The sequence below is a fragment of the Idiotropiscis lumnitzeri genome, unplaced genomic scaffold (assembly GCF_059441095.1).
Source record: "Idiotropiscis lumnitzeri isolate Australia: NSW breed Sydney's pygmy pipehorse unplaced genomic scaffold, RoL_Ilum_1.0 HiC_scaffold_35, whole genome shotgun sequence".
Lineage (NCBI taxonomy): Eukaryota > Metazoa > Chordata > Actinopteri > Syngnathiformes > Syngnathidae > Idiotropiscis > Idiotropiscis lumnitzeri.
The window spans coordinates 594,620-619,417 of NW_028283573.1; the positions used below are offsets into that span (position 1 = coordinate 594,620).

At 41.8% G+C, this 24,798-nt stretch overlaps 1 protein-coding gene across 2 annotated transcripts in view; it reads left to right on the forward strand.

Annotated features, from left to right (window-relative positions):
• Positions 1–24,798, forward strand: part of plxnb2b (plexin b2b) — a 158,466-nt gene that overhangs the window by 120,009 nt on the left and 13,659 nt on the right. For both annotated transcript variants that reach the window (XM_088287145.1, XM_088287146.1), the window contains 17 exons: positions 157–268; positions 1,502–1,603; positions 1,673–1,768; positions 2,964–3,051; positions 3,127–3,311; positions 5,878–6,026; positions 7,476–7,587; positions 8,411–8,547; positions 9,265–9,447; positions 9,830–9,926; positions 13,738–13,935; positions 16,233–16,412; positions 17,400–17,536; positions 18,326–18,426; positions 19,203–19,432; positions 21,578–21,759; positions 24,381–24,447. In XM_088287145.1, coding sequence (XP_088143271.1) covers positions 157–268; positions 1,502–1,603; positions 1,673–1,768; positions 2,964–3,051; positions 3,127–3,311; positions 5,878–6,026; positions 7,476–7,587; positions 8,411–8,547; positions 9,265–9,447; positions 9,830–9,926; positions 13,738–13,935; positions 16,233–16,412; positions 17,400–17,536; positions 18,326–18,426; positions 19,203–19,432; positions 21,578–21,759; positions 24,381–24,447 — 2,356 coding nt within the window. The remainder of the gene's footprint in view (positions 1–156; positions 269–1,501; positions 1,604–1,672; positions 1,769–2,963; positions 3,052–3,126; positions 3,312–5,877; positions 6,027–7,475; positions 7,588–8,410; positions 8,548–9,264; positions 9,448–9,829; positions 9,927–13,737; positions 13,936–16,232; positions 16,413–17,399; positions 17,537–18,325; positions 18,427–19,202; positions 19,433–21,577; positions 21,760–24,380; positions 24,448–24,798) is intronic.

Below are 24,798 nucleotides of genomic sequence, written 5' to 3' on the forward strand. Positions count from 1 at the left end.
GTTCAAACTGTGCATATTGTTAGAGAGGCTGATAATAAACTAAGAATTTTTAACGTGTTCATTTTACGTCTCCTTCCTCCTCGGAGGAAGGCGGTAACTCTCGAAAATAGCACTTTGATAGATTTACAGTACAGTAACGGAATCACGTGTTTGCAGATGCATGTCGTGCGTGGCCAGTCCGTGGGGCTGCCAGTGGAACACGAACGACCACACCTGCAGCGACCTGGACGACAGCGCCGCCGCCCCGCACATCATCAAACACCGGCAGGTTCGTGTCGCTCGCCTCACAAAAAAAGTTTCCGGCCGTCTAAATGCCGACTGAGGAAAGTCATTTTAAAAAAAAAAAAAAAAAAGCTAAAGTAATCCCGCTATCAGCCGTCGTCATCTTACGGGACATTTAATGGAGGCTGTGTCAATTTACAAGTCAGCAGATGTTCGCTTGATACGCTTCCTATCTGCCGCTGCAGATGAGATTCTCCGTTACAGTGCAGCGCTTTCCGCATTTGCATTGTAAACTCGGATGGTGTGCAATGGAGCGCGGACGGCCGCCAAGGCCAAGCAATCCAAGATACTTTTGGCTTGTCACTTAGTTTCCCTCCGCAACAATGTGAATAGTCACATAAATTCCTGAAAGCGCTGTAATATTCATGGTGGTGTCATTAATACTATGAAAATTATTATTTATTTAATATATATACAGTAAACACACATCCATCCCATGCTCCTTCCAGTCTACTTTGCTGATTAAAACAGAACAGACCCAAGAGAAAAAAAAATTATTTAGCGTATTTTCTGAACTATAGAGTGCCCCTACCCGTGAAAGAAAAATCCACAGAAAAGCCGCACCGTTGTACTCGCCGCATGGTTCAAAATCTAGGAAAAAAGTTGTGGTTCATAGTCCGGAGTTTCGGGGATTTTTTTTTTTTTTTTTTTAATTGTAACTCAAGTTGGGGCTTCATTTTGTGGTGTAATTCCACTTTTGCCCACTAGGTGGTGGCACACATTTGTGTTGAAGTGAAAACAGGATTTCAAGCCCAGCCCACGGAATTATATATGATTGGATTAACAATGCCGCTTACTTGGGGCGTTGTGGCTCAGAGGTAGAGTGGTTGTTTCCCAACCTAGTGGTTGTGGGTTCGATCCCCGACCATGCCGAAGTATCCTTGAGCAAGATACTGAACCCCTTTTTGCTTCTAATGGTATGTTGTCAGTAGGTAGATGAGGTAATAGCATGAAGCTACTTTGAGTACCGTAGGTAGAAAAGCGCTATACAAGTGACATCCATTACCATACTTGCCGAAGCGAGAAGTGAAGCCACCGGCGGCCATCTTGCGTTGCCACTCGCTAAGCATGCCCAAGTTGAATCGTTGATTTTTCCGCTGTTTGGCATGCGGTTATGCGAATAAGTCTGGGAGAAGCACTACGTGGTAAGACGTTTCCGCGTAAAGGAGTCTACTTTCATGACGTTGACCATGAAGTATGCTTTGTGGTGACTTGCCAGGGAGCGAGGTGTCCTCAGTTTGAGAATCCCGACCCCATGCTCATCCCGGTGGGCTACAAGAAGTCAATCAGCTTCGAGGGCATCAATTTGGATCTTTACCAGGTACGTCGCGTCTCCTCCATTTTCCACACGGAGCTTCCTTCAAAGCATCCCTCTCTGCGTGTCACTCAGGGTCGCGTTTTCACCATCGGCACAGAGCTCATGAAGAACGTGGAGGAGGAGGTCAACTTTGAGAACGGCCTTTTCCACACCTTCAGCGGATTCAGTGTGAGTTTTGTCTGTTTCAACTCGATTTCATCAGCATTCTGAAATTTTACTAAGCTTACAGTGACACTGCAAGGTCTGCACACGCACGAGATTACAAGCCTAAAATGTACATCAGATATCAACTGTATTTCCATTTGAGCCACCGAGAACTCGAGCTAGCTATGTTTTTCGTCATTTTTAACTTGCGTGCAGAAATGAAAGCGAAGGTATATGTTTCAGTCAAATATTACTCTAATCCAGTCCTTCTCAATTACTTTCTGTTACCCCCCCCCACCCCCCCGGCAAGAAGAAAATAATTCACCCCCACACCCCCCCCTACTCTCCGCCACAATTTATAAATAATAGCATTTTCATTGCAAAACAAACCTACACCGGAGAGCGCCACTGCCAACTACTGGAGTGGAGGTGCAATTACACTTAATTGTAGTACAGCGGGAAAAAAGCATGTTCCACAGGGTCACACGCGCCCCCCTCAGCATCACAAACGTAAACCATAATGAATAAATAATACAAATATTAAATGTTTCATAGCTTCATGTGGCCTGCGCTGACACTTCCATCTCATTGATATAAATGAGGCTAACCTCCACATTACTCAGTTTGCTTAATTAATGAAGAACACACGGCATGAACCGTATCACCACCCTCCCAAAGAAAAGGCCCGTTTTTTTTTTTTACTTTTCAGAAAACGACAAATTGGATCACATATTAATCATGTTGCATATGTTGTCCCCCCCCAGCCCACCCGTCTATGCAATGCATTTGGTGTCTTCATCACAATCACTCCTGAAATTGTAGCAGAAATAAAAACATATGCGTGCATATTCTCTTAAAAATAGGCTCCCGTCATTTTGATCTGATCGGAAATTGTGATTGTGTCCTCAACCGGTTTCCCATAATGCATCATCCCACAGCTAATGACACACGTCATGTTGGGATGCAGAGTGAAATGCTCATGACCATTCCGATTGGAATTATTGCTGAATATCTCTCACGTGGCTCTTTTCATTTCACCCCCCCCCAGCTGTGTTTCTTCAGCAGCAAAATATGTCAGACTCCGCATGCTTGCCGTTTATTTTTTTTCTCCTCGACCTCTCTGGTGGGAGCAGCCGTGTACCATGCGGTCGTAGCTGACGGGCTTAAGTGCCGATAATCATTGGACACCTCATTAATAATTCATGTTTATTCCCTTTAGTTTTCCTACGATAAGTCGCCGGAGACCAATGTTGTACTTTACGTGAAGGACAAAGCGCTGGGCAAGAAGATGGACAGCACCCTAAATGGTACGTTCCCGCGGATGAAATTACACGACTCCATTCCACATCAGCGACCAACTGATGTTTTGTTATCTGTGGCAGTCACCCTGTACAACTGCTCGGTGGCACGAGAGGACTGCAGCCTGTGTAAGAACGCCGACCTCAAGTACAGATGCGTGTGGTGCGCCAGGCACAGGGCGTGCGTGTACGAGCAGCTTTGCGCACACGACCAGCATGACGCCGAGGACCCTCACGACGCCGAGTGTCCCGCCCCTCAAATCACCGACGTGAGTTGTTCATCACTTACAAGGCCTTTGCTTTGAGGATTGGATTTTCATTTGGAGGCGGTTTATAATTAAATGATGTCCTTGTTTCTCTCATTCCCGTCAGAAATGGGACATTGGGAGGTCAACGATCTGATCACCTCTAATGTTTCCTATCTTAATCACCTTAATCAGAAAATGGCCTCGCAAGTGTATCTGCAATTAAATCAACACTTTTCCCTCCTTTGGCCGTTGTGGTTTAAAAAAGCAAGAATATATATTTTTAAATTTTTTTTTATTTTTATGATATTAAGTTGTAGGAAAATTTGATGAGATTTATGTCGAAATGTTAAGAGAATTGTCTTAATTATCGCAGGATAATTTTTTTTTCAACTGCAAATAGTCAAAAAACGTGACATAATTAAATTACAATGAAAGTCTTTAAATAAAATAAAAATTTTGTGTTTTGAAAATAAATTCACAATTTTATGAAAATAAAGCGGGAATATTATATTAAGTTAGAAGAATTTTATTCTGTCAAAATATTGAGGGGTAAAAGTCTTAGCATAACAAACTTAAAAATGATCCAACCACTATGATATCATTTTTTAAGAAAAAAAAAAAAAAGTAATTTATTCAGAATAAAATTGGAATATTTTGAGAATGTGATACAAAAATTTCCAGGATAAAATCACATTATTGTGATAAGTTACAAATTCACGTGAAGAAACCTTGCAATCTTACGGGAAATAAAGTTAATCGTAATTTTACCTTTCAATTTACTTCATACGTAAATACAATACAATACAATATAATTTTATATTTATGTACAGGAGCCCGGCATACTTTCAGGTCGGCACCCGTGGATTGGCATATTCGCTGTTTTTCGCTTTTTTTTTTTTTTTTCCCCAATATAGTTGAACATTAGTTTTCCTTGTAATTTTCTGAAATGATAATGCAAACGCATTATAAAAAGCCACATGGGCAATCATTTTTTTTCCCCGAGTTACTGAGGCCAAAGTTGTCATCTGCATGGCTAAAGCCGTAATATCATGCAAACAAATGTTAGTTTGCCGAGAGGTGTCGACTGGGATAATCAATTGCAGCAGTTTATTAAATGTCGTCCTTGCGTGAAGGCAGAAGTTTGTTTCTCCTTGAGGACCTCGCAAGTGCCCTGGATCAATTCTTGCGTCGGCTCACCCATTTTATCATTAAGAGAAGAAGAAATGATTATATTCATTCAGCAATCAAAGGCTCTCCATGTTCCAATGTCTGCTGGCTCACCCAAGGCCAAACAAACCACAATTTTAACCACTACGTTCTAATACATGCATTTTTAATACCTGAAAATACATTTTTAATATGTGGAAAACATCCCTCGCTGACTTAATGTTGATAAAGTTTTATGTTCAACTGCAAAACATATTTGCTGCACCAGCCCTAGAGAGCCAATAGAAAAAAGATTTTGCTGCACGCTAGGCTCAAAATGAATTGCTACCTTGACTGAGGAATGGAATTAGTTCCATTACCTAGCAAAATGTTTGCGTCTCAAATGATCTTTCCTCATTGAAAGGAATGAAAATGACCTTAATCTGTCCCAGCGCCCCAAAAGACATTAACAAAAATATTTCGTAATATGGGTTTTAAGAAGAAAAATAGGGCTTTGCACTATTGTGCTTAATAAACGGAAAATAATGATAGTTAAATACAATGTAAAGGATGACACCGTTTTTAATAATAATAATAATAATAACATTCATAATAATTCAATGTGCCATTCATTCTGCCGTTGTCACCCGGGGCCAGCAAATATAAGCATACTGTACATAGATTTCATGACGAAAAAAAAAATAATTAAAAAGTATTATTTTAATTAAGTTGAAATATTGTTAGAAAAATTGTTACACTATTTTTATGAGGAAAAATCAAGAAAATTAGAATGTAACAATAATTTTACCAGATTAATACTGGCCAATACTGGCCTTATTTTAAGGTATTGGGTAAACTGCGAGGAGGCTGCCGATACTAACCACCGATACCTTAAGCAAAAAAAAAAAAAAAATCTATTGCGTAAGTCCTCCTTTGCTGTAGTTGGTGCTATGCAGCGGCAGTTTGACACATTGGTGCAGAATTATATTAAATCCATCCATCCGCAGGCGTGCTGGAGCCTATCCAAGCTGTCTTCGGGCAGCAGGCGGGGTACACCCCGAACTGGTTGCCAGCCAATCGCCGGCCACACAAATCCACAGTCAATTTAAAGTGATCAATCAACTTACCGTGCATGTCTTTGGAATATGAAACATCCCAAAACAAATTAGCGGAATCAATTTAAGGACAAAAGTTGTAATTGATCAGAATTGATTGTATTTGATGTTACAAAAATATGTGAAAAGTTGTCATTTCGAGTATTACAGAAATTAAAAAAAAAAGTTTTACATTTTTAATATTTTATTTTAGGGTGTACTGGGAAAAAAATGTGAAATTATTTGATTGAATTTGAATGAAAATGCAAAATTATTCAATTAAATTGGAATAAAGCTGCAATATTGGCATGTGGTATGCTGACATTGCTCGGGTCTTGGTCAAACAGATCATCCCTCGCTTCGGCCCCCTGCAAGGTGGCATCGCCATCACCATTCGCGGCTCCAACTTGGGAATCCGCAAGGAAGACATCCAACACATCACGGTGGTCGGGGAGCCTTGCATTCACCAGCAGGACAAGTACTCCGTCTCCACCAGGTGAATTCATCTTACCAACTTCCAACCTTCCCTGAATTACGCTGACAAAAATTCCACTCCACTCCTCACAAAGGGACCGCCACTGTATTGTAGCGCGAAAATATAGTCAGTCAAAAAAAAAAAAGTCAGTTGTATTCGCTTATGATCAAAATATTGCATTTTGTTATCTCGCAAGAAGTATTTTAACATATTACCGAAAGTATTTTTTACGAGAATAGTCGAAAAAAAAGGAGCGATTTTACAAAATTAAAAGGTTAGCAATATAAAATGTGATTTTTACAAGAGCAAAGAAGAAGTATAATTGAATGAGAATTAAGACAAATATTTGGAGATGAATGCCATGATATTTAGAGAGAATAATAAAAAAAATCTAGTTGTGATTTTTCAAGAAATGTTGGAATTTTATTGGGGGGGGGGGAGTATGAAGTTGAATTATTTGGAGTAAAAGTTTCCATTTTCCAAGAATAAAATCGAGATAACTAAAGAATAGTCATGTGAGAAAAGGAATGTTCCAAGTGTTTCAACTTCCAGGTTCCATTTTTAAGCGGAAAAAAAAGGAACATTTTATGAAAATAATTCAAATAACAACAAAATCATTGGAATCAAGGAACTATGACAAGTCAACGCGTAGAATTCTAATTATTATCATTTTTTTTTTTTTTGAGTGAAGCCATCTTCGTAATTGTCGCAGTCAAGTAAATGTGGCGGAATAAAAGGATGCCCGCGGTGAAGCGTAACAATAATGCGGGCTAATCCACTCGCCTCAAATATGGCAACCGAGTGCGCTTCCCAACGTGTGGGGCCCATCACTCATTCAAATGTGACTGCTACGGAAACCCAGATTCTGCCTGCAAACGTGCCGATATGGATTCACGCAGCTCCTGGGAAAAAAAATACAGGCCAGTGATTGATGGCCGCGTATTCGCTATGGTCCCTTTTTTTTTTTAAATATTTTTTGGAGTGCTGCAGATGTGCTGTTTCGTGGTGCTCCGAGAGGTTTTGGGAATCACTCAAAGCATTTCAGTCGCAAGGGTGTTGGAACGTCACACAAATGGGCCGTGAAAAGCAAACAGTGGCGTGATTGGCCTGCAGATGCCGGCCACAAGCGTTGACATCTGCCGCAACGGCCGCAAGACGTTTTTCCGAGCAAAATTCTTAGCGCTGGCATCTGCAATTTACGGGCCGACTGGGAGTGTTTCCAAACTTAAATCCGGCACTTTTTGCGGCTCTCCACCTGCACTCGTTGGAAGTATTTGACCCAAATTACATTTTAGGTTGATAAAGTCGTATTTTTCCTTTTTGTGTCTTAAGTTGTCATTCAAAAAAATACCAAAAAAATTTGACATATGAGCGACTGCCACCCCGTTACCAGAATCCCTCATTTTCATTAATGTTGCTAATTATGTCGTTGAATTTTTAATTTTTTTTCCCCTCCTTCTCCTCCTCCAGTGTGGTGTGCGAGATCGGCCCAGTGGCCCCTGACAAACAGTTCTGGGGCCAAGTGGACGTGGAGGTGAAAGGCGGAAAGAAAGGAACCTCCTCCATGTTCTTCACTTACAGGGTAAACACCGTAAATTTTCCCACCGCCTCCTCTAGCGCCCAAAGATTGAATGCAAGCTTTTAAGTTGATTAAAACTTGGAAAAAAAAAAAAAGGTCGTAATTTTACGGGATTAAGTTGAAGTATTTTGGGGAAAAAAATCTTTTCATATATTGTGCAAAGGCTTCATTTCAAAAGCTTTGCTTCTGCCTTTTCATTTTTAACCTTTTCATATTTTTATTTTTTTATATTTTTTTAGTTTTCAATCTATCTCCTTGCTAAGACCGATTTTTTTTTTTTTCTTCTGCATACCCAAAGAAAGCGTTGACTTATTCTGTTGTAAGAATGACAACAGGTGAATTTGTTGTAAAATGAGCTCCCACATATTCATGCCGCTTCATTTGCGAGCGTGATCAGGAACGTCATTTCGTTACTTTTTCAAAGTAATGCTCGTGTGCCACGCTAAGCCGATTGGTGACTCAATAGCCTCGGCCGCGTTGCTGTTTAAGCAGATGCTGCACACTCGACCTCGTTTCTCAGGCGCCGTTGCTTTTGAACTCGCCTTCCACATCTCCAGCGGCGCTAAAGCCCCCCCCCCCCCCCCCTCGGGGGAGTGCTCCTCCGCCTTAAGTGTTTGCTCAGCAAATTGAGGCAGATGTACGGCAAGCGCTTCTGATGAGCGCAAAGAAATGGAGGATGGGAGACGGGAACGCGCCGTTCTTGTTCACATGTGCACGTACAAATGTTTGCCTCGGGGGCCGCGAGTCGTGCGTGCGATTGAACTCGTAATGCTCGTATTGATGCTTGATCTGGCGACTCGCACTCATGTTCCCTTCTCATCACCAGAATCCCATCCCAGAGGCGGTGACGCCCAGTCGTGGGCCGCGAGCCGGAGGCACCCTCATTACCATCAGCGGGCGCTTTCTGGACACGGGCAGTAAAGATGACATCCAGGTTACCGTCGGAGACGTGGGCTGTGCAGTGTAAGGATTTACTGTCAATCAATAATCTCTGTTACAGGTTTACAGATGTTTTCCTCCGAGAACCACACGAGAAAAAAAAAAAAAATCCAAAGTGCAATTTTGACATTATTCAAACTTGAATTTATTCACCCGGCGTGAAAAGGCATGCAGATTATATTCTGCATACAGAAGCACACCGCCGAAAAGCACTCGTTGAAAAAAATGCAATAAAAAAAATTGAGAGAGAGAGAGAGAGAATTTGTGAACATTACAATAATTTTAGTCACGTTTACATTTGATCAAAACCAGAGTAGTAATTTTATTTAAAAAAAAAGAAGTTTAAGATGCTAATAGAATGAAATGAGGATTTATTTATTTATTTTTTATTTTATTTTTTTTAAATAAATAATTTTCAAAATACAAGCAGAATGAATATCTCTCTCTGGAGTCGGCATTATTATTTCTAAATCTGATCCATTGTACCGAAACTCGGCTTTAACTAATTTTCTCTCTGAAGTGACCTTAACTTTGGTGCCACCTCCGACTCCCGCCGTATCGCAACAGCGCCAATCCGCCGTGACATTTTAGGGAGAGGGAAAGGCCCAAAATAACGAGCCAGAGAAGATTTAACAAGCTGTCAGCCCGTTTCCTCTTTGGCCCTGCGCCGACCTGGCGTCGCCTCTCACCTGTGGCCGCCGCTGAAGTTTCTTTTTTTTTTTCCTCTCCCGCTGTCGACAGGGAGCACTTTGGAGAAGAAATCACCTGCAGAACGGGAAAGTATCTGGCTGATAAGGTGCCCTCTGACCCGCTCGCTGTCACAGTGAAGTACGGGAGGATTGCCGTGACGCACATCCAAAGTGCCTTCCAGTTCTTGGAAAACCCCACCGTGCTGGAATTCCAGCCCAAAGCCAGTTTTGTCTGGTCAGCGCTACGCACAACACACGACACAAACACTTTTTTTTTTCTGACCACTCCAGTGCCTAATGCTTTTATATAAAGATTAATTGGTGAGTGATTCTGTTTGTCCCTGAATGAATGAGATGGTTAGTTGATGAGTGAGAGAGTGAGATGTTTTTTTTTTTCTTTGTTTTTAGTATTAGTTTTTTTTTTTTAGCAACAAAAAGATAAAAATGAATCCCCTTTGGTGGCACCGTCTGACATCCAAGTTATTCTAATTTCAACTCGCTATTTTCCGCAGTAATGAAACCAAACTGCTTTTGTTTGTTGATGTCTCCCCATCAAATCGCTTCAATGCAATTTGTAAGCTTGTCCGTGCGTGTCTGTTGTCACGTTTGTGTTGCAGCGGCGGGAGAAACATCGTGGTGACTGGCTCGGGTTTCGACATCACCCAAAGAGCTGTCATGATGGTCCAGGGAGAAGACAACTCGACATCATTTGAGGTGCGTGCGTGCGCCTTCCATTTCTTTTTCAATTCCCGATAATTATCTGCACCATCCTCCCTATTGTCCCCATCTATCTGTTCTATGGCAATCATCATTTCTTCCCTCACTTCATTTTCTCTTGTGAATGCATTCCCCCCCTCCCCCCCCCCTTTTTTTTTTTTTTTTTTTTTTTTTAAATCTGTTTCCGCCTGTCCATCCATCTCGCCAGCCCACGAGAAGACAGCAGTGATTCATTCAAAGCTCGTCAAGCGTTTCTTCCGCCGACGTTGCACGCCGACACACTCCCCCCCCCCCGCACTCTGCGCCAGCCTCCGCAGATCCCGGGAGATTACTTAAACCAGTATTACCTCATCTTACTTCCCAGTCTTATAAATCCTCAAAACCTGTAGGATTGCAGATAGCGCCAAAATAAAATGCGCCCCTCCAGCTTAAGAAAGCGGGATTGACAGTGCCAGGGCCAACTTAAAAGCGTCTCGCCTGTCCTCCAGAGTTAGCGGCCGGTGCTAAGCAGCGGAAAAATGTTGATCATTTCCTTTACAGGGCTCAATTTAATGCGGGTATTAAGGTTTGCGGGAGATTATGTGGCTGTGTCGCTCTTTATCGCTCGGCGCTCGCGGCCAACTCTTCTGTTGCCAACGCCGGCCGGCAACAGAAGTGGCTGAGATGCGCGTTATCTCAAAGGCCTCGGCTGGTCACCTTCTTAAGCTTGTTGTGATTTAAGTCATTGAACTCCACCTCAATATTTACACTCAATATTTTTGCTGGTATAAACATTGTTGCTGCACTTTTTCCAGTGATAATAGTTTTTTTTTTTTTTTAATCACCATTCTGAGAGTTTTCCCATTCTTGGGGGGGAAAAACATCCCTTAAGCTAGTATGCCTTTGAAGCATGACATTTGATAGGAATTTCTATCATAAGTAGGCCGACAAAAAGTCTTGGCTGAAAAGCGACACGGAGTCGAGCATTTTGCTTTAAAGTGGACATTTTCAGGAAAGGGCCCATCCCGTTACTTCAACATTTATCTTTGTCTTCCCCCTTTATCGTGTTTAGGGAGGGGAAGACAAAGAGTGGAAAATTAAACCAGTGGTTCTCAAATGGGGGTACGCGTACCCCTGGTGGTACTTGAAGGAACTCCAGGCGGTGCGCTTGACAAACGTGCAAAAATCATTTCAGAATAATTATTGATTTAATTGAATCCATCCATCCATTATCTGTACCGCTAGTCCTCACTAAGGTCGCAGGGGGTGCTGGAGCCTATCCCAGCCGTCTTTGGGCCGGCCCTGAACTGGTTGCCAGCCAATCGCAGGGCACACATAGACGAACAACGATCCATGCTCACACTCGTACCTAAGGGCAATTTTGAGTGTTCAATCGGCCTGCCATGCATGTTTTTGGAATGTGGGAGGGAACCGGAGTACCCGGAGAAAAGCCACGCAGGCACGGGTAGAACATGCAAACTCCACACAGGAAGGCCGGAGCCGGAATCGAACCCACGACCTCGGTATCGTGCTAACCAGTCGCCCCTGGTTACCTGTCAATCATCTTGCCATGATATTGGAATATAATTTATCTTCCACCTCATTCTTGATGACCACTTAGGCCTCCTAGGCGACTGTATTTTAATGTTGGTCATTCTTGGAGCGCTATAGTGGTTATAAAAAGTCTACACACCCCGTGTTCAAATGCCAGCTTTTTGTTTTCTTACCTAATTGCGTGTGGGCAAATCCACTGACTGGCCTTAAGACATGAAAGTCTTAATAACTCCAAAAGGTCAGCGCTTGATCATTTTTTTTTGGGGGGGGGGGCATGATAAAGGTCGCTCATTGCACCACTTCAAACTACAACCAGGAGAATAAATGTTGTAAATGTTAAATCGATACCTCTCAGAAAGTGTCAGTCAAAACTGAGCATTATTATAGAATTCTTATTACTTCTTTTTTTTTTTTTCAGGATCTCGCTCAATTTTCTACTTAATGTTTTGTTTCAGGGGATTTTAATCGAGGGAGGGAGAAGATATCAACTTTCCGGAAGGGCACATTGCACCCTCTCCTTAGCAGATGGTGATGGAGGCGCTGATGGTGGTGGTGTGAAAGTTTGCCGCCTCTGTGACTGACGAGTTGAAGTCGCTGTGTTGCTGCGCAAAGCACGTTGGCGGGTGCCAACACGCAGTGACCAAAATAACACTTCTGCAGTCTGTTTATTGTTCCAAAAAAAAAAAAAATGAGAAAGTGGAGAACTGAGTCCATGTGGTTCTTGCGTTCACCAGAATGAAATTTGAAAGGGGAATTCGCTGCTTCCGACGAGGGTTCAGTGTCCCTCACCCCTCGCGAAATCGCAGCTATTTTTGTGGAACGCATCGACGCTTTTATCACGCTTTCTGCTCAGGAAAAAGAAAAAACAGTTAATGTCGACATTCATGAATGCTCAACCGTTTATCCCCTACATACTGTTCACGTCAAATTTGATCCATTTTGACATTAGACACCAATAAAAAGGCCCTGAAATTTGATTTTGAAAAAAAAAAAAGTGATTTTTGTGTACAGGAGCTCCAAATTTGGTATACTTCGAGGCTGTTCAGGGTCACATTTGACCCATGTCTACTATTTAAGATTTTATACAATATTAGATATACAACTTTGGTTATTTAGCGCATTTCACAAGAGCTGGAGCTGTAACAAAGCGCTTTCCATATGGTATAATATAAATTGGCTCCAAATTAGAACACAAATTAAAACCCATATACAGTAGATTTTAGAAGAACAGCAGACCAGTGACCGTCTCATGTTAAGTTGAAAGCTAAAGAATAAAAATGCAGCTTTTAAAAGTGGACAGAAAGAATGGGAGCATAATTTCATCGGGAAGGACCGGTAACAGAAAAGGCACGATGCCCCTCTGAGGCTGCGCTTAGTCCTCGGCAGTCCTCCGCAGACCCGAGGCATCGGGCATGTGCGTCGGGGTGGAGGAGCTCAGAGAAGTACGCAAGGCCATTTAAAGTTTTGAAGACGAGCAGAAGTATCTGAAATCGAACTCTAAGATTGAGGTTATGTGATCCGTCTTCCGGGCGCCAGTTAAATGGCAAGCGGCAGTATTTTGGACCAACTGGAGGCGCTTGAGGGAGGACCGGCTGACTCCAAAATAAAGTACTTTACAGTAAGCCTTGTTACATATTTATATGTGACCGTGTTTACAATTTACGATTTTAGATTTAGCAGTGAGCGTGAAGGGCGGCGCAGTGGGCGACTGGTTAGCACGATGCGGAGGTCGTGGGTTTCATTCCAGCTCCGGCCTCCCTGTATGGAGTTTGCAAGTTCTCCCGTGCCTGCGTGGCTTTTCTCCGGGTACTCCGGTTTCCTCCCACATTCATACGCCCTAGATATGAGTGTGAGCACGGATGGTTGCACGTCTTTTTGTGCCCTGCGATTGGCTGGCAACCCGTTCAGGGTGTGACCCCGCCTCCTACCCGAAGACAGCACCCCCAGCGACCCTTGTGAGGTGAAGCGCTTACAGATAATGGATGGATGGACAGTGAGCTTGAACTCTAGGAATATGGTGTAAAGTGAAAAATAGTTCTCAACTGGATGCAGACAAACAAAATTGACCCTGAACATAATACGTGTGCATGTATGTCACGGTTAAATATCGTTTCCGTACGCGCGTACTCTGCATTCAACTCACAGCCGAAGCCTTTACAGCATCAATGGAAGTCCACCTGTTTAATGATCCCTAATATACCGCCTCATATCCTTTTAATGCCTTTTATGTCAGCCTAACCTATGTTCTGATCCACTTCTACCGTTGGCGTGCCAGGTCGCTCACGAGAAAAACGACACGGTCATCCAGTTTCGCTCGCCGCCGGTCAACGGCTCGCTGAGTGCGGTTGCCAGGACGTACATCAAGCTGGACAACTGGGAGAAGGAGCTGAGGAACTTCGACTACCACCCGGATCCCGTCTTCTACGAGCTGCCCAAGAGGGTTTTCACCGAGGCCAGCATCATCATCGTCACCGTGAGTGAACGCAGAAGAGAAGCAGCGAGAGTGATTCAGACGGGTTTATTGTTGATGTGGCGCTTTTCGTACACAGCACTTTGTTTGCGCTGAGTCGCTGTTTTGACATGATGCTGGTATAAAAATGGAAAGTGGGGGTGGGGGGGATGACGTTCCCGACCCCCTCCTCCGTCGTGGTTCCGATTGCATAACGCCCGTGCGTTTGGTCTTCTCACTCGGCACTGTAATTGTTTGTGCGGCCCAATGAAGCGAATGCTGCAATTAGATATTTAATTTAATCATTTCCCGCCTTGTAATTTGATCAAGTTGAAGGATCCATTCAAACGGGTGACGAGTGATGTATGGAGCGCGTTTTATTTTGGTGACTTCCTGCGTCGTTTTTCGTTCTTATTTAAAAATGCGTGCGTCTTGAAAGCGAAGGGATTACCGGGAAACACAATTTACATCAAGTCGAAAAATAACACACAAAACCAAGGATTAAAAGGCTGATTGGAGGTAAACAGAATTACATGGAAATTAGTCTATTTGCATGTTTTTCTTAACTCATTCGCTTCCAGCAGAGTAAAAAAAAAGAATGGATCTTTGACGTCTTTAGCCGTCAATGGCAGTAAATGAGTTGACATATATATATATATATATATATATATATATATATATATATATATAATATAGATAAATATATATATTCCCTTAAATCAGCCTTTCACAAACTTTTTAAGCCTCACATCCAGGTCAACATCCCCCGAGAAGATGACGAGCCAATCTCAACACACACACACTTTCTAAAAAAAAAAAAAAAAAAGAATTTTTAAACAACGGAAATCCATCACATTTGAGACGCCTAATTCAATATTATAATAACCCGAATAAATGTGCATACGGATATGTTCTTGACTAATTATCCCAGCACTAGCGGCTTATTGACTGCAGTAAGTCAGTGAGTAAGGCCCATAATATCTCCCCATAAGCCTTTCTTTGTATTCGCGTCCATAATGCAAATTAGTCATCTGTTCATCATTCTCCAGAATCCATTAGCGTAAGTGAATCAACTCCTGTATACGCACCTACAATTGCACAGAGCTTGAAAAGAGAACTTTCTGATCCAATGCGGTGAGGCTATTAGTCTAAAGTAAGACATTTACAAGAAACGTCCTTGTACTTAATAAGCTCAACCGTCTCATTCCGTCTGCCACTCAATACGGAAATACGGTTAACGAGCTGCTTGGAAACCTTGCTGCAAAATAAGCAAGTGACGCCGTGGCAGATGACCCGTTTGGGTTTTCGCCCTTCCACGCAGAGTGCTCAGAACTCTTTGTGCAACCGTTTACAACATTCACTGAATTCATCCTCTTCACCTACAACACTGGTGTCAAACTCAAATACACCGTCGGGCCGAAAAGTCAAACTTGAACAATGCTGCGGGCCAGCATTTATTTTTTTTTAACTCATTCACGACCAGCCTAGTAAAAAAAAAATTGATTTTGACGTATTTATCCGTCAATGGTATTGAATGAGTTAAACAATATAAATGCAGATTTTTTTTTTTTAATTGAAAAATTTTTTATAAGTGGTTTTATTAATGCAAATACAATGTTTAGTTTTTAAAATTACAATAATCATTTGGAATGTTACTATTATCATATAGAATGCAAAATAGTTTCGTAGTCATCTGGTATCGCCTCGCGGGCCAAACATTGATACACTGCGGGCCAAATTTGGCCCTCAGGCCAGAGTTTGGCACCTTTGACCTTCAGGTTCCGGTTAGATTTTTTTTTTTTTTAATTATCAACACAAAACACGATCGTTATTTGTCATCATTTTCTGTTTTGGTGGGCGGTTGCTACTGACTTTGAGCCTGAATTTTTTTGTTTTCCAGGAGACACTTGACTAGGGCAGAGTATCGATTCAAATTTCAATACACACCGGCCTGATTTGATTCAATGTTATATAAATAAATATGTTCTTAAAAATGATCGAGATATGATTTTTACGGATCGATATCGGGCTATGAAAAGGAAAATCGATTCAAATCGATATAACGATTATTTAAACCCAATTCTACACGCATTCAAACTACGGCGGCAGAGAAGAAGTTAAAAATGATCATTCAAACCATTTACTCTCTTCCCTCAAGCATTCTGCCTCGATCAAATAATATAAAAATGTTTGTTTACTTTAAGAATGCCTGAGCGCTTGCCACACGCACATGTGCGTGATGTACACACGCATGTTGCTATGGAAACGAATGTGACGTCATGTGCGAAAGGTTCTCTTCCAATTCGTTCTTCACTTTACAGGGTCGAGGTTTCTCCAAAGCCATGACCGCCAAAGAGGCTCAGGCCTTCGTGGGCGACGTTCCGTGTCTGGTCAACACTCTCCAGGACGACAAGCTGTTCCTAGACCCGCCGTCCACGAAGCCTCGCGCTCGGTCCCGGAGACACCGCCGTGACACTCGGCCCGAGCTGCTGGATCTAATGGTCAGAAATCGGCATGAAACTATGACTACCGTATTTTCCGGACGATAAGCCGCTATGGTTTTTACGAGATTTTGAACCGTGCGGCGAATACAACGGTGCGGCTTTTCTGTGGATTTTTCTTTCACCAGTAGGGGGCGCTCTATAGTTTAGAAAATATGCTAAATAAATCTGGATATTTTTTTTTCTGTTGGATCTGTTCTGTTTTAATTAGCAAAGTTGTTGCCGTGTTAAAAGACACTGTTTTAAGAATCTGTTTATATACCTTTGTGTGCATTCACAGAAAATACAAAATCTTTGTGTACATGCAGAAAGAAATCATTTTTTTCAACATACTGCGGCTTATAGCCTGGTGCGGCTTGTGTTTTTTTTTTTATTATTATTATAATTTTTTCGAGTTGCTATAGCTTATATGCTGGTGCGCCTTATAGTCCGTAAAATGCGGTATTATCTGTTCAGAATTTTGATAATTTTTTCCCCCGACTTTTATTTTAAAAAAACAAAAAAAAACATACTTGTAGAGTTAACCTTTGATTGATTTGAAGTCTCGTTAGACGTTCCACTGAATATGAATTTAATAAATGTGATTCATTCTAATTTTCTTTTTTTCACGGCGGTGTTACCGTGACGATGATAGGCAAAGTCAGCTCAGTTCTCAGTGAGCTATTGTTTCACTTTCAGCAGCGTATGAAAAAGCGACACGGCGGGACTCTAGACAGCGCAGGAGGCGTCCTTCAGAAAAGTCACCCGATTTAAGTGTCAGGCGCAATGCAGCTATGGATTTGTTCTCGCAATACGACGCCACCAACTTGCAACGCTTTAAAACACTCAAAGGCCCCGGTTGGTCAGCCCAAAAAAAAACAAAAAAAAAACGCAGGGCAATTATGTTGATTCCTCAACCCTTTGCTTTTTGTAACCATGACCTCATCCGTACCAGAATAAAAGTCTCAAACACGCTTGATTAATAATCTCTTTAATTTTTTCCCTCAGATCAAGTTTGGCAAAGGGGAGTGGGTGGTGGGCTCGGTGCAGTACGAGACCAAGAACGATTTGTCGCTGTACATCATCATCCCTGCCGTCATTGTGCCCATGCTGCTCATCATCGCCATCTCCGTCTACTGCTACAGGTACGTCGCACGGGGCGATGCTGAGGGGGGCTCAATGTGCTTTTTCCCCCCGCCGTACTACATTAAAGTGTAATTGCACATCCACTCCAGTAGTTGGCAGTGGCGCTCTCCTTGCCCATTTTGCGCAGCAAGTATTAACTCTACGGTGTAAGTTTGTTTTGCTACAAAAATGCGCGTATTTATAGTTGCGGCCGAGGGTGGGTGGTGGTGGGGGGCGAATTGTTTTCTTCTTGCTGGCGGGGGGCGTAACAGAAAATAATTGAGAAGCACTGATAGAGTATAACACAGGATGGAAAACAATATATTGTATGAATTGGTAGTTGGGGCTGGTTAGCACGATGGCCTCACAGTTCAAAGGTGCCGCTTCGATTCCGGCTTCGGCCTTCCTGTGTGTGAGTTTGCATGTTCTCCCCGTGCCTGCGTGGGTTTTCTCCGGGTACTCTGGTTTTCCTCCCACATTCCAAAAACATCGTCTCTCTACTCTCTTCCAGTTGCTTGTTTCTTTGCCATGTAATCGTGTTTCCGGCTGGATGAAATGCCAGCAAAATGAAGACAGAAAAAAAAAAAGTCACAATAATAATATGAACTGCGGCTAAAAAGACTCATTTGACAAAACTAAAAAATCCATTCGAGTTAACAAAGGGAGATATTTGGACACGGCAGAGTTGTTGTACAACAACTGGATTTAGGAAATGAGCTTTTTAACAGAAAGTCTAATCCGTCGATGTCTGAAGTGTTTGTCTGAATCATGTTGGAGTAAGGCTGAACCGCGTGCGTGCATGCGTGCAGGAGGAAGAGTCAACAAGCCGAGAGGGAGTACGAGAAGGTAAAACACCAGCTGGAAAACCTGGAGGAGAGTGTGCGAGACCGCTGCAAGAAAGAGTTCACAGGTTTGTTACAGTAATTGTTCCCCCCCAACACACACACACACAATATATACATAATTGCCTTTTGATGGCCAAAGATTGCGGCAAAGTTGTGATAGACCGATTATCGGCCGGGCTGATAATCAGGGCCGATATTTGGCATTTTGCAGTTTTTCTGGATTTTTTTGGCTCGCTGCAGCGCACTTCTCTCTCTCTCTGCTGTGCTGGTGGCCCCGCCTGCAGAAGCAGATTGGCCCGCCCACAGCATTATCTGATTGGTTCCTTGTACAGGGGGTAGCAGCTAATCAGCAATAAGCTGCCTGTTTGCTTTTTCACCTCGAGTCACACGCCCTATGGAAGTCAACCGACTTTGCCCAAATTTGAATGTCAGTCTCCTACAACTCACAACTAATAGAAAACTATTTGCCGTATTAAACTTTAAAGAGATGTTTGTTTTCATTGAACTATAAGACATGCATCTTAGCCTGGTAGCTTCATACACTTTTTGTTAGACTTTTATCATTGAGTTTTCTAAAACATGTGCTTGAAGGCATTTAAACTTAGTCAGGTTTTGGCGTTTTTATTTTTCAAAATCGTACCATTTTTTCAAGAAATATCAGTTAACCGCCTTCATGACTACTAATAATCGGTATAGGTATCGGCCCTGGGAAAAAGAAAAAAAAAAAGCAATTCACTTTAACATAGTTCCTTAGGCAGCAAGATGCTCATCACCGACACAGGAAGTAATTATTCTAAATATGAGTAATATTAATCGGCGATTGACTGCTTCTGTGCGCCAGATCTGATGATTGAAATGGAGGACCACACCAATGACCTGAGCGAGGGTCGCATCCCCTTCCTGGACTACAAGACCTACACGGACCGCGTCTTCTTCTTGCCCTCCAAAGACGGCGCCAACGACGTGATGATCACCGGCAAACTGGACATCCCGGACGCTCGGCGGGCCACCGTGACCCAGGCGCTCAACCAGTTCTCCAACCTCCTCAACTCCAAGACTTTCCTTATCAATGTAAGCACACGCTTTTTTTTGTTTGTTTGTTTTTTCTAATATAATCACTCAGTGCAATATGCAATTATTGTTATTGTTGCAGAATCGCGAGAAGCTTTTCTAGGTTTGGCAGCGCATCAAAACTGTATTAAACAGCAACAGCGTGTGCAAGGTGCATAATGTCAGCAAAGGCAGAAACCTGCTCTGAGCAAATAACACAAGATCCTATATAAGCTCAACAAATTTCAAGCCTCAGCTGAGCTATCTGGGCCCGAACATGTTCGATGGGATCTTGAATTTAAAATTGAGAGTGCTGCCAAATGCACAGTTTGGATCACGTCCAAATGAAATGTGTTGCGATTTACCAGCGATCGCAGAGATTATTATTGACATTTTGGCCTTTGTAATGGATTAGCTTTTTTAAAATTTGATTTGTGTGATTAAAAAAATATTTATAAAATTTTTTTTTTTGTTTGTTTTTGTGTTATTTTATATATTATAATTTTTTGTTTATTTTTACATATATTTTCGATGACTTGTTTCTGTGTTATTTTTATAGATTTACGATTTTTTTTTTATTTTACAAGAGAAATGTATGGGAAATTCAAGAAGTACATGATAGAAAATCTGTTTTTATTTATGAAAATGAGTCGACAGTAACAAAGTAGTACATGCGTTACAAACAACAACTGACCTGAAATCTTTACCGCCAATAGATTGTGACATTTTAATAAATGTGTCAGGCAAACATCAACCTGCATTCCCACCGTATGCTACATCGCTAACAGGTTACAAACTCTTCGACTGATTATACCATCCGGCACTCACTAATAACGATATACTGTCGATGAGCTTGCTGTTATATTATGCTAAGATTGCTAGCATCAAGATGCTAATGTGCTAACTTGCCTTGTGGGGAGAATTAACAGTGATGTTTTCTTCAGGAAAATTCTACCATGTGATAAAAGTGGATTTGTTTTGCATTTAAGAATATTTTTAATTAATTGTAAGAAAATGACACGTGTAAGTTAGTAATACTTCAGCCTTTCTATTTAGTTCAGTCTTATTTTGTCTCTCCTCCTCGTTAAACCTGCCTGTTCACACTCCTACATCTCAGCGTGGCATCCTTTATTGGATTCTATTTTCAATTCGGCCTGTCTTACCCTGGCGCCCACTGTCAGATGCTGACGGGTCCAATATTAGACAGCTGAAGACACGGCGGAGCAGCAGATTGGAAGACTTCTAATAATCCAACTGTGCTGGCACAGAAGCAGCCTTGGAGGTGTTAACTGCAAATCTGTGAGAGCTTCCCCTGCCTCTCATTTGTGTTTTATCTAAGCCTCGCTGCAAGAGCACATGTTTACCGCCATCGCTATTACCGGCTTGCCATCGGTCATTATTTTTTGAAAACATTTGCAGTTACCTCCAAGTGAAAACCAACCACGGATGGAGCGTATGATGTTAAAAGATAACATGAACAAACGTGACAAATAACTAGCTAGCTTGCGCAAGATGCTAACAGAGCAGCTACATTTTTACTCAAGTCAACTTCATTCATAGAGCAAAAGCTCCAGTAGGCGAGCAGCAACATTTTGGACCAATTAGAGACACTTGAGAGAGGACTGTCTGACGACAAAATAAAGTGTATTATCGTAATTTTGGTAAAACAAGATGATATATTTTTGCCAGCTTGCTAAGATTAAAAAAAATGAATTAACACCCAGCACCTAATTGCTGGTCCAATTCAAAATCATTGTCCCATACCCAAAATTTTAATTCAAGACTGTTGGCTTTAGATAAGATGCCAGGGGGCCCAAATTAACATTGTGGGATGTAAAGAGAAAATGTCCTTTTTGCTTAACGGGACAGCAGTGAAAGGAAATAGCATAATTTTTCTTTAAAATGAAACCCCAGGGGCAAAAAGATACAATGAAAAGAGTAGGGGCCCCAGAATTGAACCCTGTGGAACACCATACGGCAGTTACCGATTGTGTTTGGAAAATCAAAGTAGAGCAGTCACAAAAGATCCAAATTGAATTCCTTTTTTTTTTTTTTTTTTTTTAGAAAAAGTTGGTCAATAATGGCTGAACCAACAATGAAGGAAAACATGGATGAATGGACACACTTTTTCTTAATCTCTCTTGTTTTATGTGTCCCCATTTGCAGTTTATCCGCACCCTGGAGCGCAGTCACGACTTCAACGCCAGGGCCAAGGTGTATTTCGCCTCCCTGCTGACGGTGGCGCTGCATGGCAAGCTGGAGTACTACACGGACATCATGCGAACGCTGTTACTGGAGCTCATGGAGGAATACGTGCACAGCAAAAACCCCAAACTCATGCTGCGACGGTGAGTGAGGAACTCGGGAAAACAGAACCGGGCAAAACTTTGTGCGTTAAAAAAAAAATAAACAAATAAAACAGGTCATTTATAGAATATCCATCCATTATCTGTAACCGCTTCTCCTCACGAGGGTCGCGGGGGGAGAGGGGGGGGGGGTGCTGGAGCCTATGCCAGCTGTCTTCGGGCAGTAGGCGGGATTACACCCTGAATTGGTTGCCAGACAATCACAGGGCACACAAAGATGAACAACCATCCGCGCTCAGGGACAATTTAGTGTCCAATCAACCTGCCATGCATGTTTTTGGAGTACCCGCAGAAAAGCCATGCAGGCTAGAATCGAACCCATGAGCTCGGCACTGTGAGGCCATCGTGCTAACCAGTCGGCCACCGCATGCACATGGAGTATTTTTTATTTATTTTTTTAAGTTGTGTTTATTCATTCATTCATTCAAATCCTTCTCATTTTCTATTCCTTAAGCCTGAGGCACTTGCCCGAGTGGTCATCATTAGAAATTTTGTGAATATTCAGTTGGCTTCGTGGGAAACTTTCCATTAAATAATGGAAACAAATTGGAAATTTGTGCAACTCTTAGCCATTTTATTTTTTTGTCATAAGGAGACAGACTAATTTATATTTCTCATTTGCTGCGATTAAAACCCTGGAAATCACTTCTGCGACGGGTAGGTCAACGTGTGGCAGAATCACACCGGAATTATGAAAATGTATCCGAGATGTTTCATTGCGAATGGTTAAACATTTGCCCACGCAGACTTGCAGCCGAGCCTGGGAGCTTCGTGCACTTTTTGTTCGACTTTTAAAACTAAGTTGGCTATTTTCCGAGATCTAAAAAAGCTTTTTAGCATGTTGCAAATAACTGAAGTTGTTTAATAAACATGTGCTTAAAGACATTTAAACTACCGTATTTACCGCGCTGTAAGCCGCTACTTTTTTCCTCGATTTTAAAACAATGCAGCTAATACAACGGGGCTTCTTTTTTGTGGATTTTCCTTTCACTGGTAGGGGGCGCTCTATAGTTCAGAAAATACGCCAAATAAATCTAGATTTTTTTTTTTCTCTTGGGTCTGTTCTGTTTTAATTAGCAAAGTTGTTGTCGTGTTAAAAGGCACTGCTTTAACAATTTGTTTTTGCACCTTTATGTGCATTCACAGTACAAAATTGTTCTGTACATGCAGTAAACAACTCTTTTTTTTTTCAACATAGAAAACTGCGGTTTATCGCCTAGTGTGGCTTGTATATCTTTTTTTTTGTAATTTAATTTTATTTATTTATTTAAAAAATAAGGGGGGGGGGGAGTTGCTGCGGCTTATATAGAGGTGCGCTTTATAGTCCGGAAATTACAGTACATGTAAATTGTCTTTTGGTGGTTGTTTTCTATTTTATAAAAGTGTTAGCGCTTGACCAATATGCATTTCTAACCATTTCTAATTGCCGACTTATACAAAGAATATAAAGTTAAATGGAAATTTTGGGGGGAGAAAATGAAGAAGTCTTAAGAACGACCAATGGTGATATTGACTTGGGTAATACTTTTAAGAGGACCTTTGGGTATGTCTGAATGCTGGACTTGGCTATTTTGGAGACTTATTTCATTGAAATAGCCTAACAATGTCCATTTATTTAATTTTTTTTCATCTCACCGAGGTAAAAGATCATGTAAAGGTCAAAGCGTCCAAAGAAGAAGCCTCTGTTGTTTTGTCATCGCTCATTATCGAGATGCGCTGATATCACTTGAACTCTCTGCCGTGTTTTGCCACTTAGCCACTGGCTGTTAAACAAATGCGCGTCTTAATTATCCCCCAGTGGAGAGGCTCATTACGCTGATTAGGTCATTGCGCCAACACGAGACTCCCCCCCCCCAACACTTCCTAAATACATCTAATTAGGCATGCTAACCGCTATCAATGCAAGGGGACGAGGGAGGCGGCCGCCGGTGGATATCCGTCATGACGATCCGTCAACGTGTCGGCTGAGTACGGAGTAGTTTGATGGACACCGACACTTGACAGGCTTTGCAGAAATGCCTTGTCAACATTGTGGGGAAACGCTGTCTTGAATGTGCATCGACACATTCCGAGCTGTCACTGGGATAATTGACCCAGCAGCACGAAAAAAAATATAAAATAAATAAATAAATACAAATAAGTAAACAAATAAAATTTGGGCACACTTTCAGCAGCTTTGACATTATTTTCTGCCATTTAACGATGATATTACATTTTTTTTTGTCTTTTTATTCATATTTGTTGGTCTATTTAAAAAAATAATGCATCAATTTGATCGGGGTGGCCATAAACAGGTCTAAAATGTGGTTTACATAATTTTTCGTATCAATTGGTTTTGTAGAATTTTGTTAGTTAATTCTTTTGTAATTGTTTAATGTATTCTAATAATAATCTACTTTTATTGCGTTACATATTTAATATATTTTTATTTCATGTGAAGGGCCTCCGAGAAATAATGTCCTGTGGGTCCTCATCTAAAAAGGCTTAAAAATAATTAAAGTTTAAAAAAAAAAAAAAAAAAAAAGGGGGCTCAATTTAAAATTCAATCATTGCTTATTGTGTCTGTAAATTTACAAACTGGTGCACTGTAATTTGTTTTCTAGATCCGAGACGGTGGTGGAAAGGATGCTGTGCAACTGGATGTCCATCTGCCTTTACCAGTTCCTTAAGGTAATACACTTGCGTCAGATGCAAACGCCCTGGAACGATCCTTTAGTTCAAAGTGTGCCGCGTTCTCCACCTTGCTGCAGTGAGCCGTTTTCTCGTTGGCTTCAGACTTGTCTTTGCTGAAACAGGCCATTCTATTTGTCTCTGTTTCCGAGCACACGCCATTTTACTGCAGTGGTCTGTTTTTTGCCTGCCCTTAATCTCCGCTTTGCTGTGGGGGTCCTTTATTTTTCACTGCCCTCATTCTCAAGTTTGTTGCAACGCTCCATTGTCTCACTGCCTTCGGTCTCCATTTTGGTGAAGCGGTGGCTTTTATTGCCCTACCTTTTCTTCATGCCCTCATTCTCCACTTTG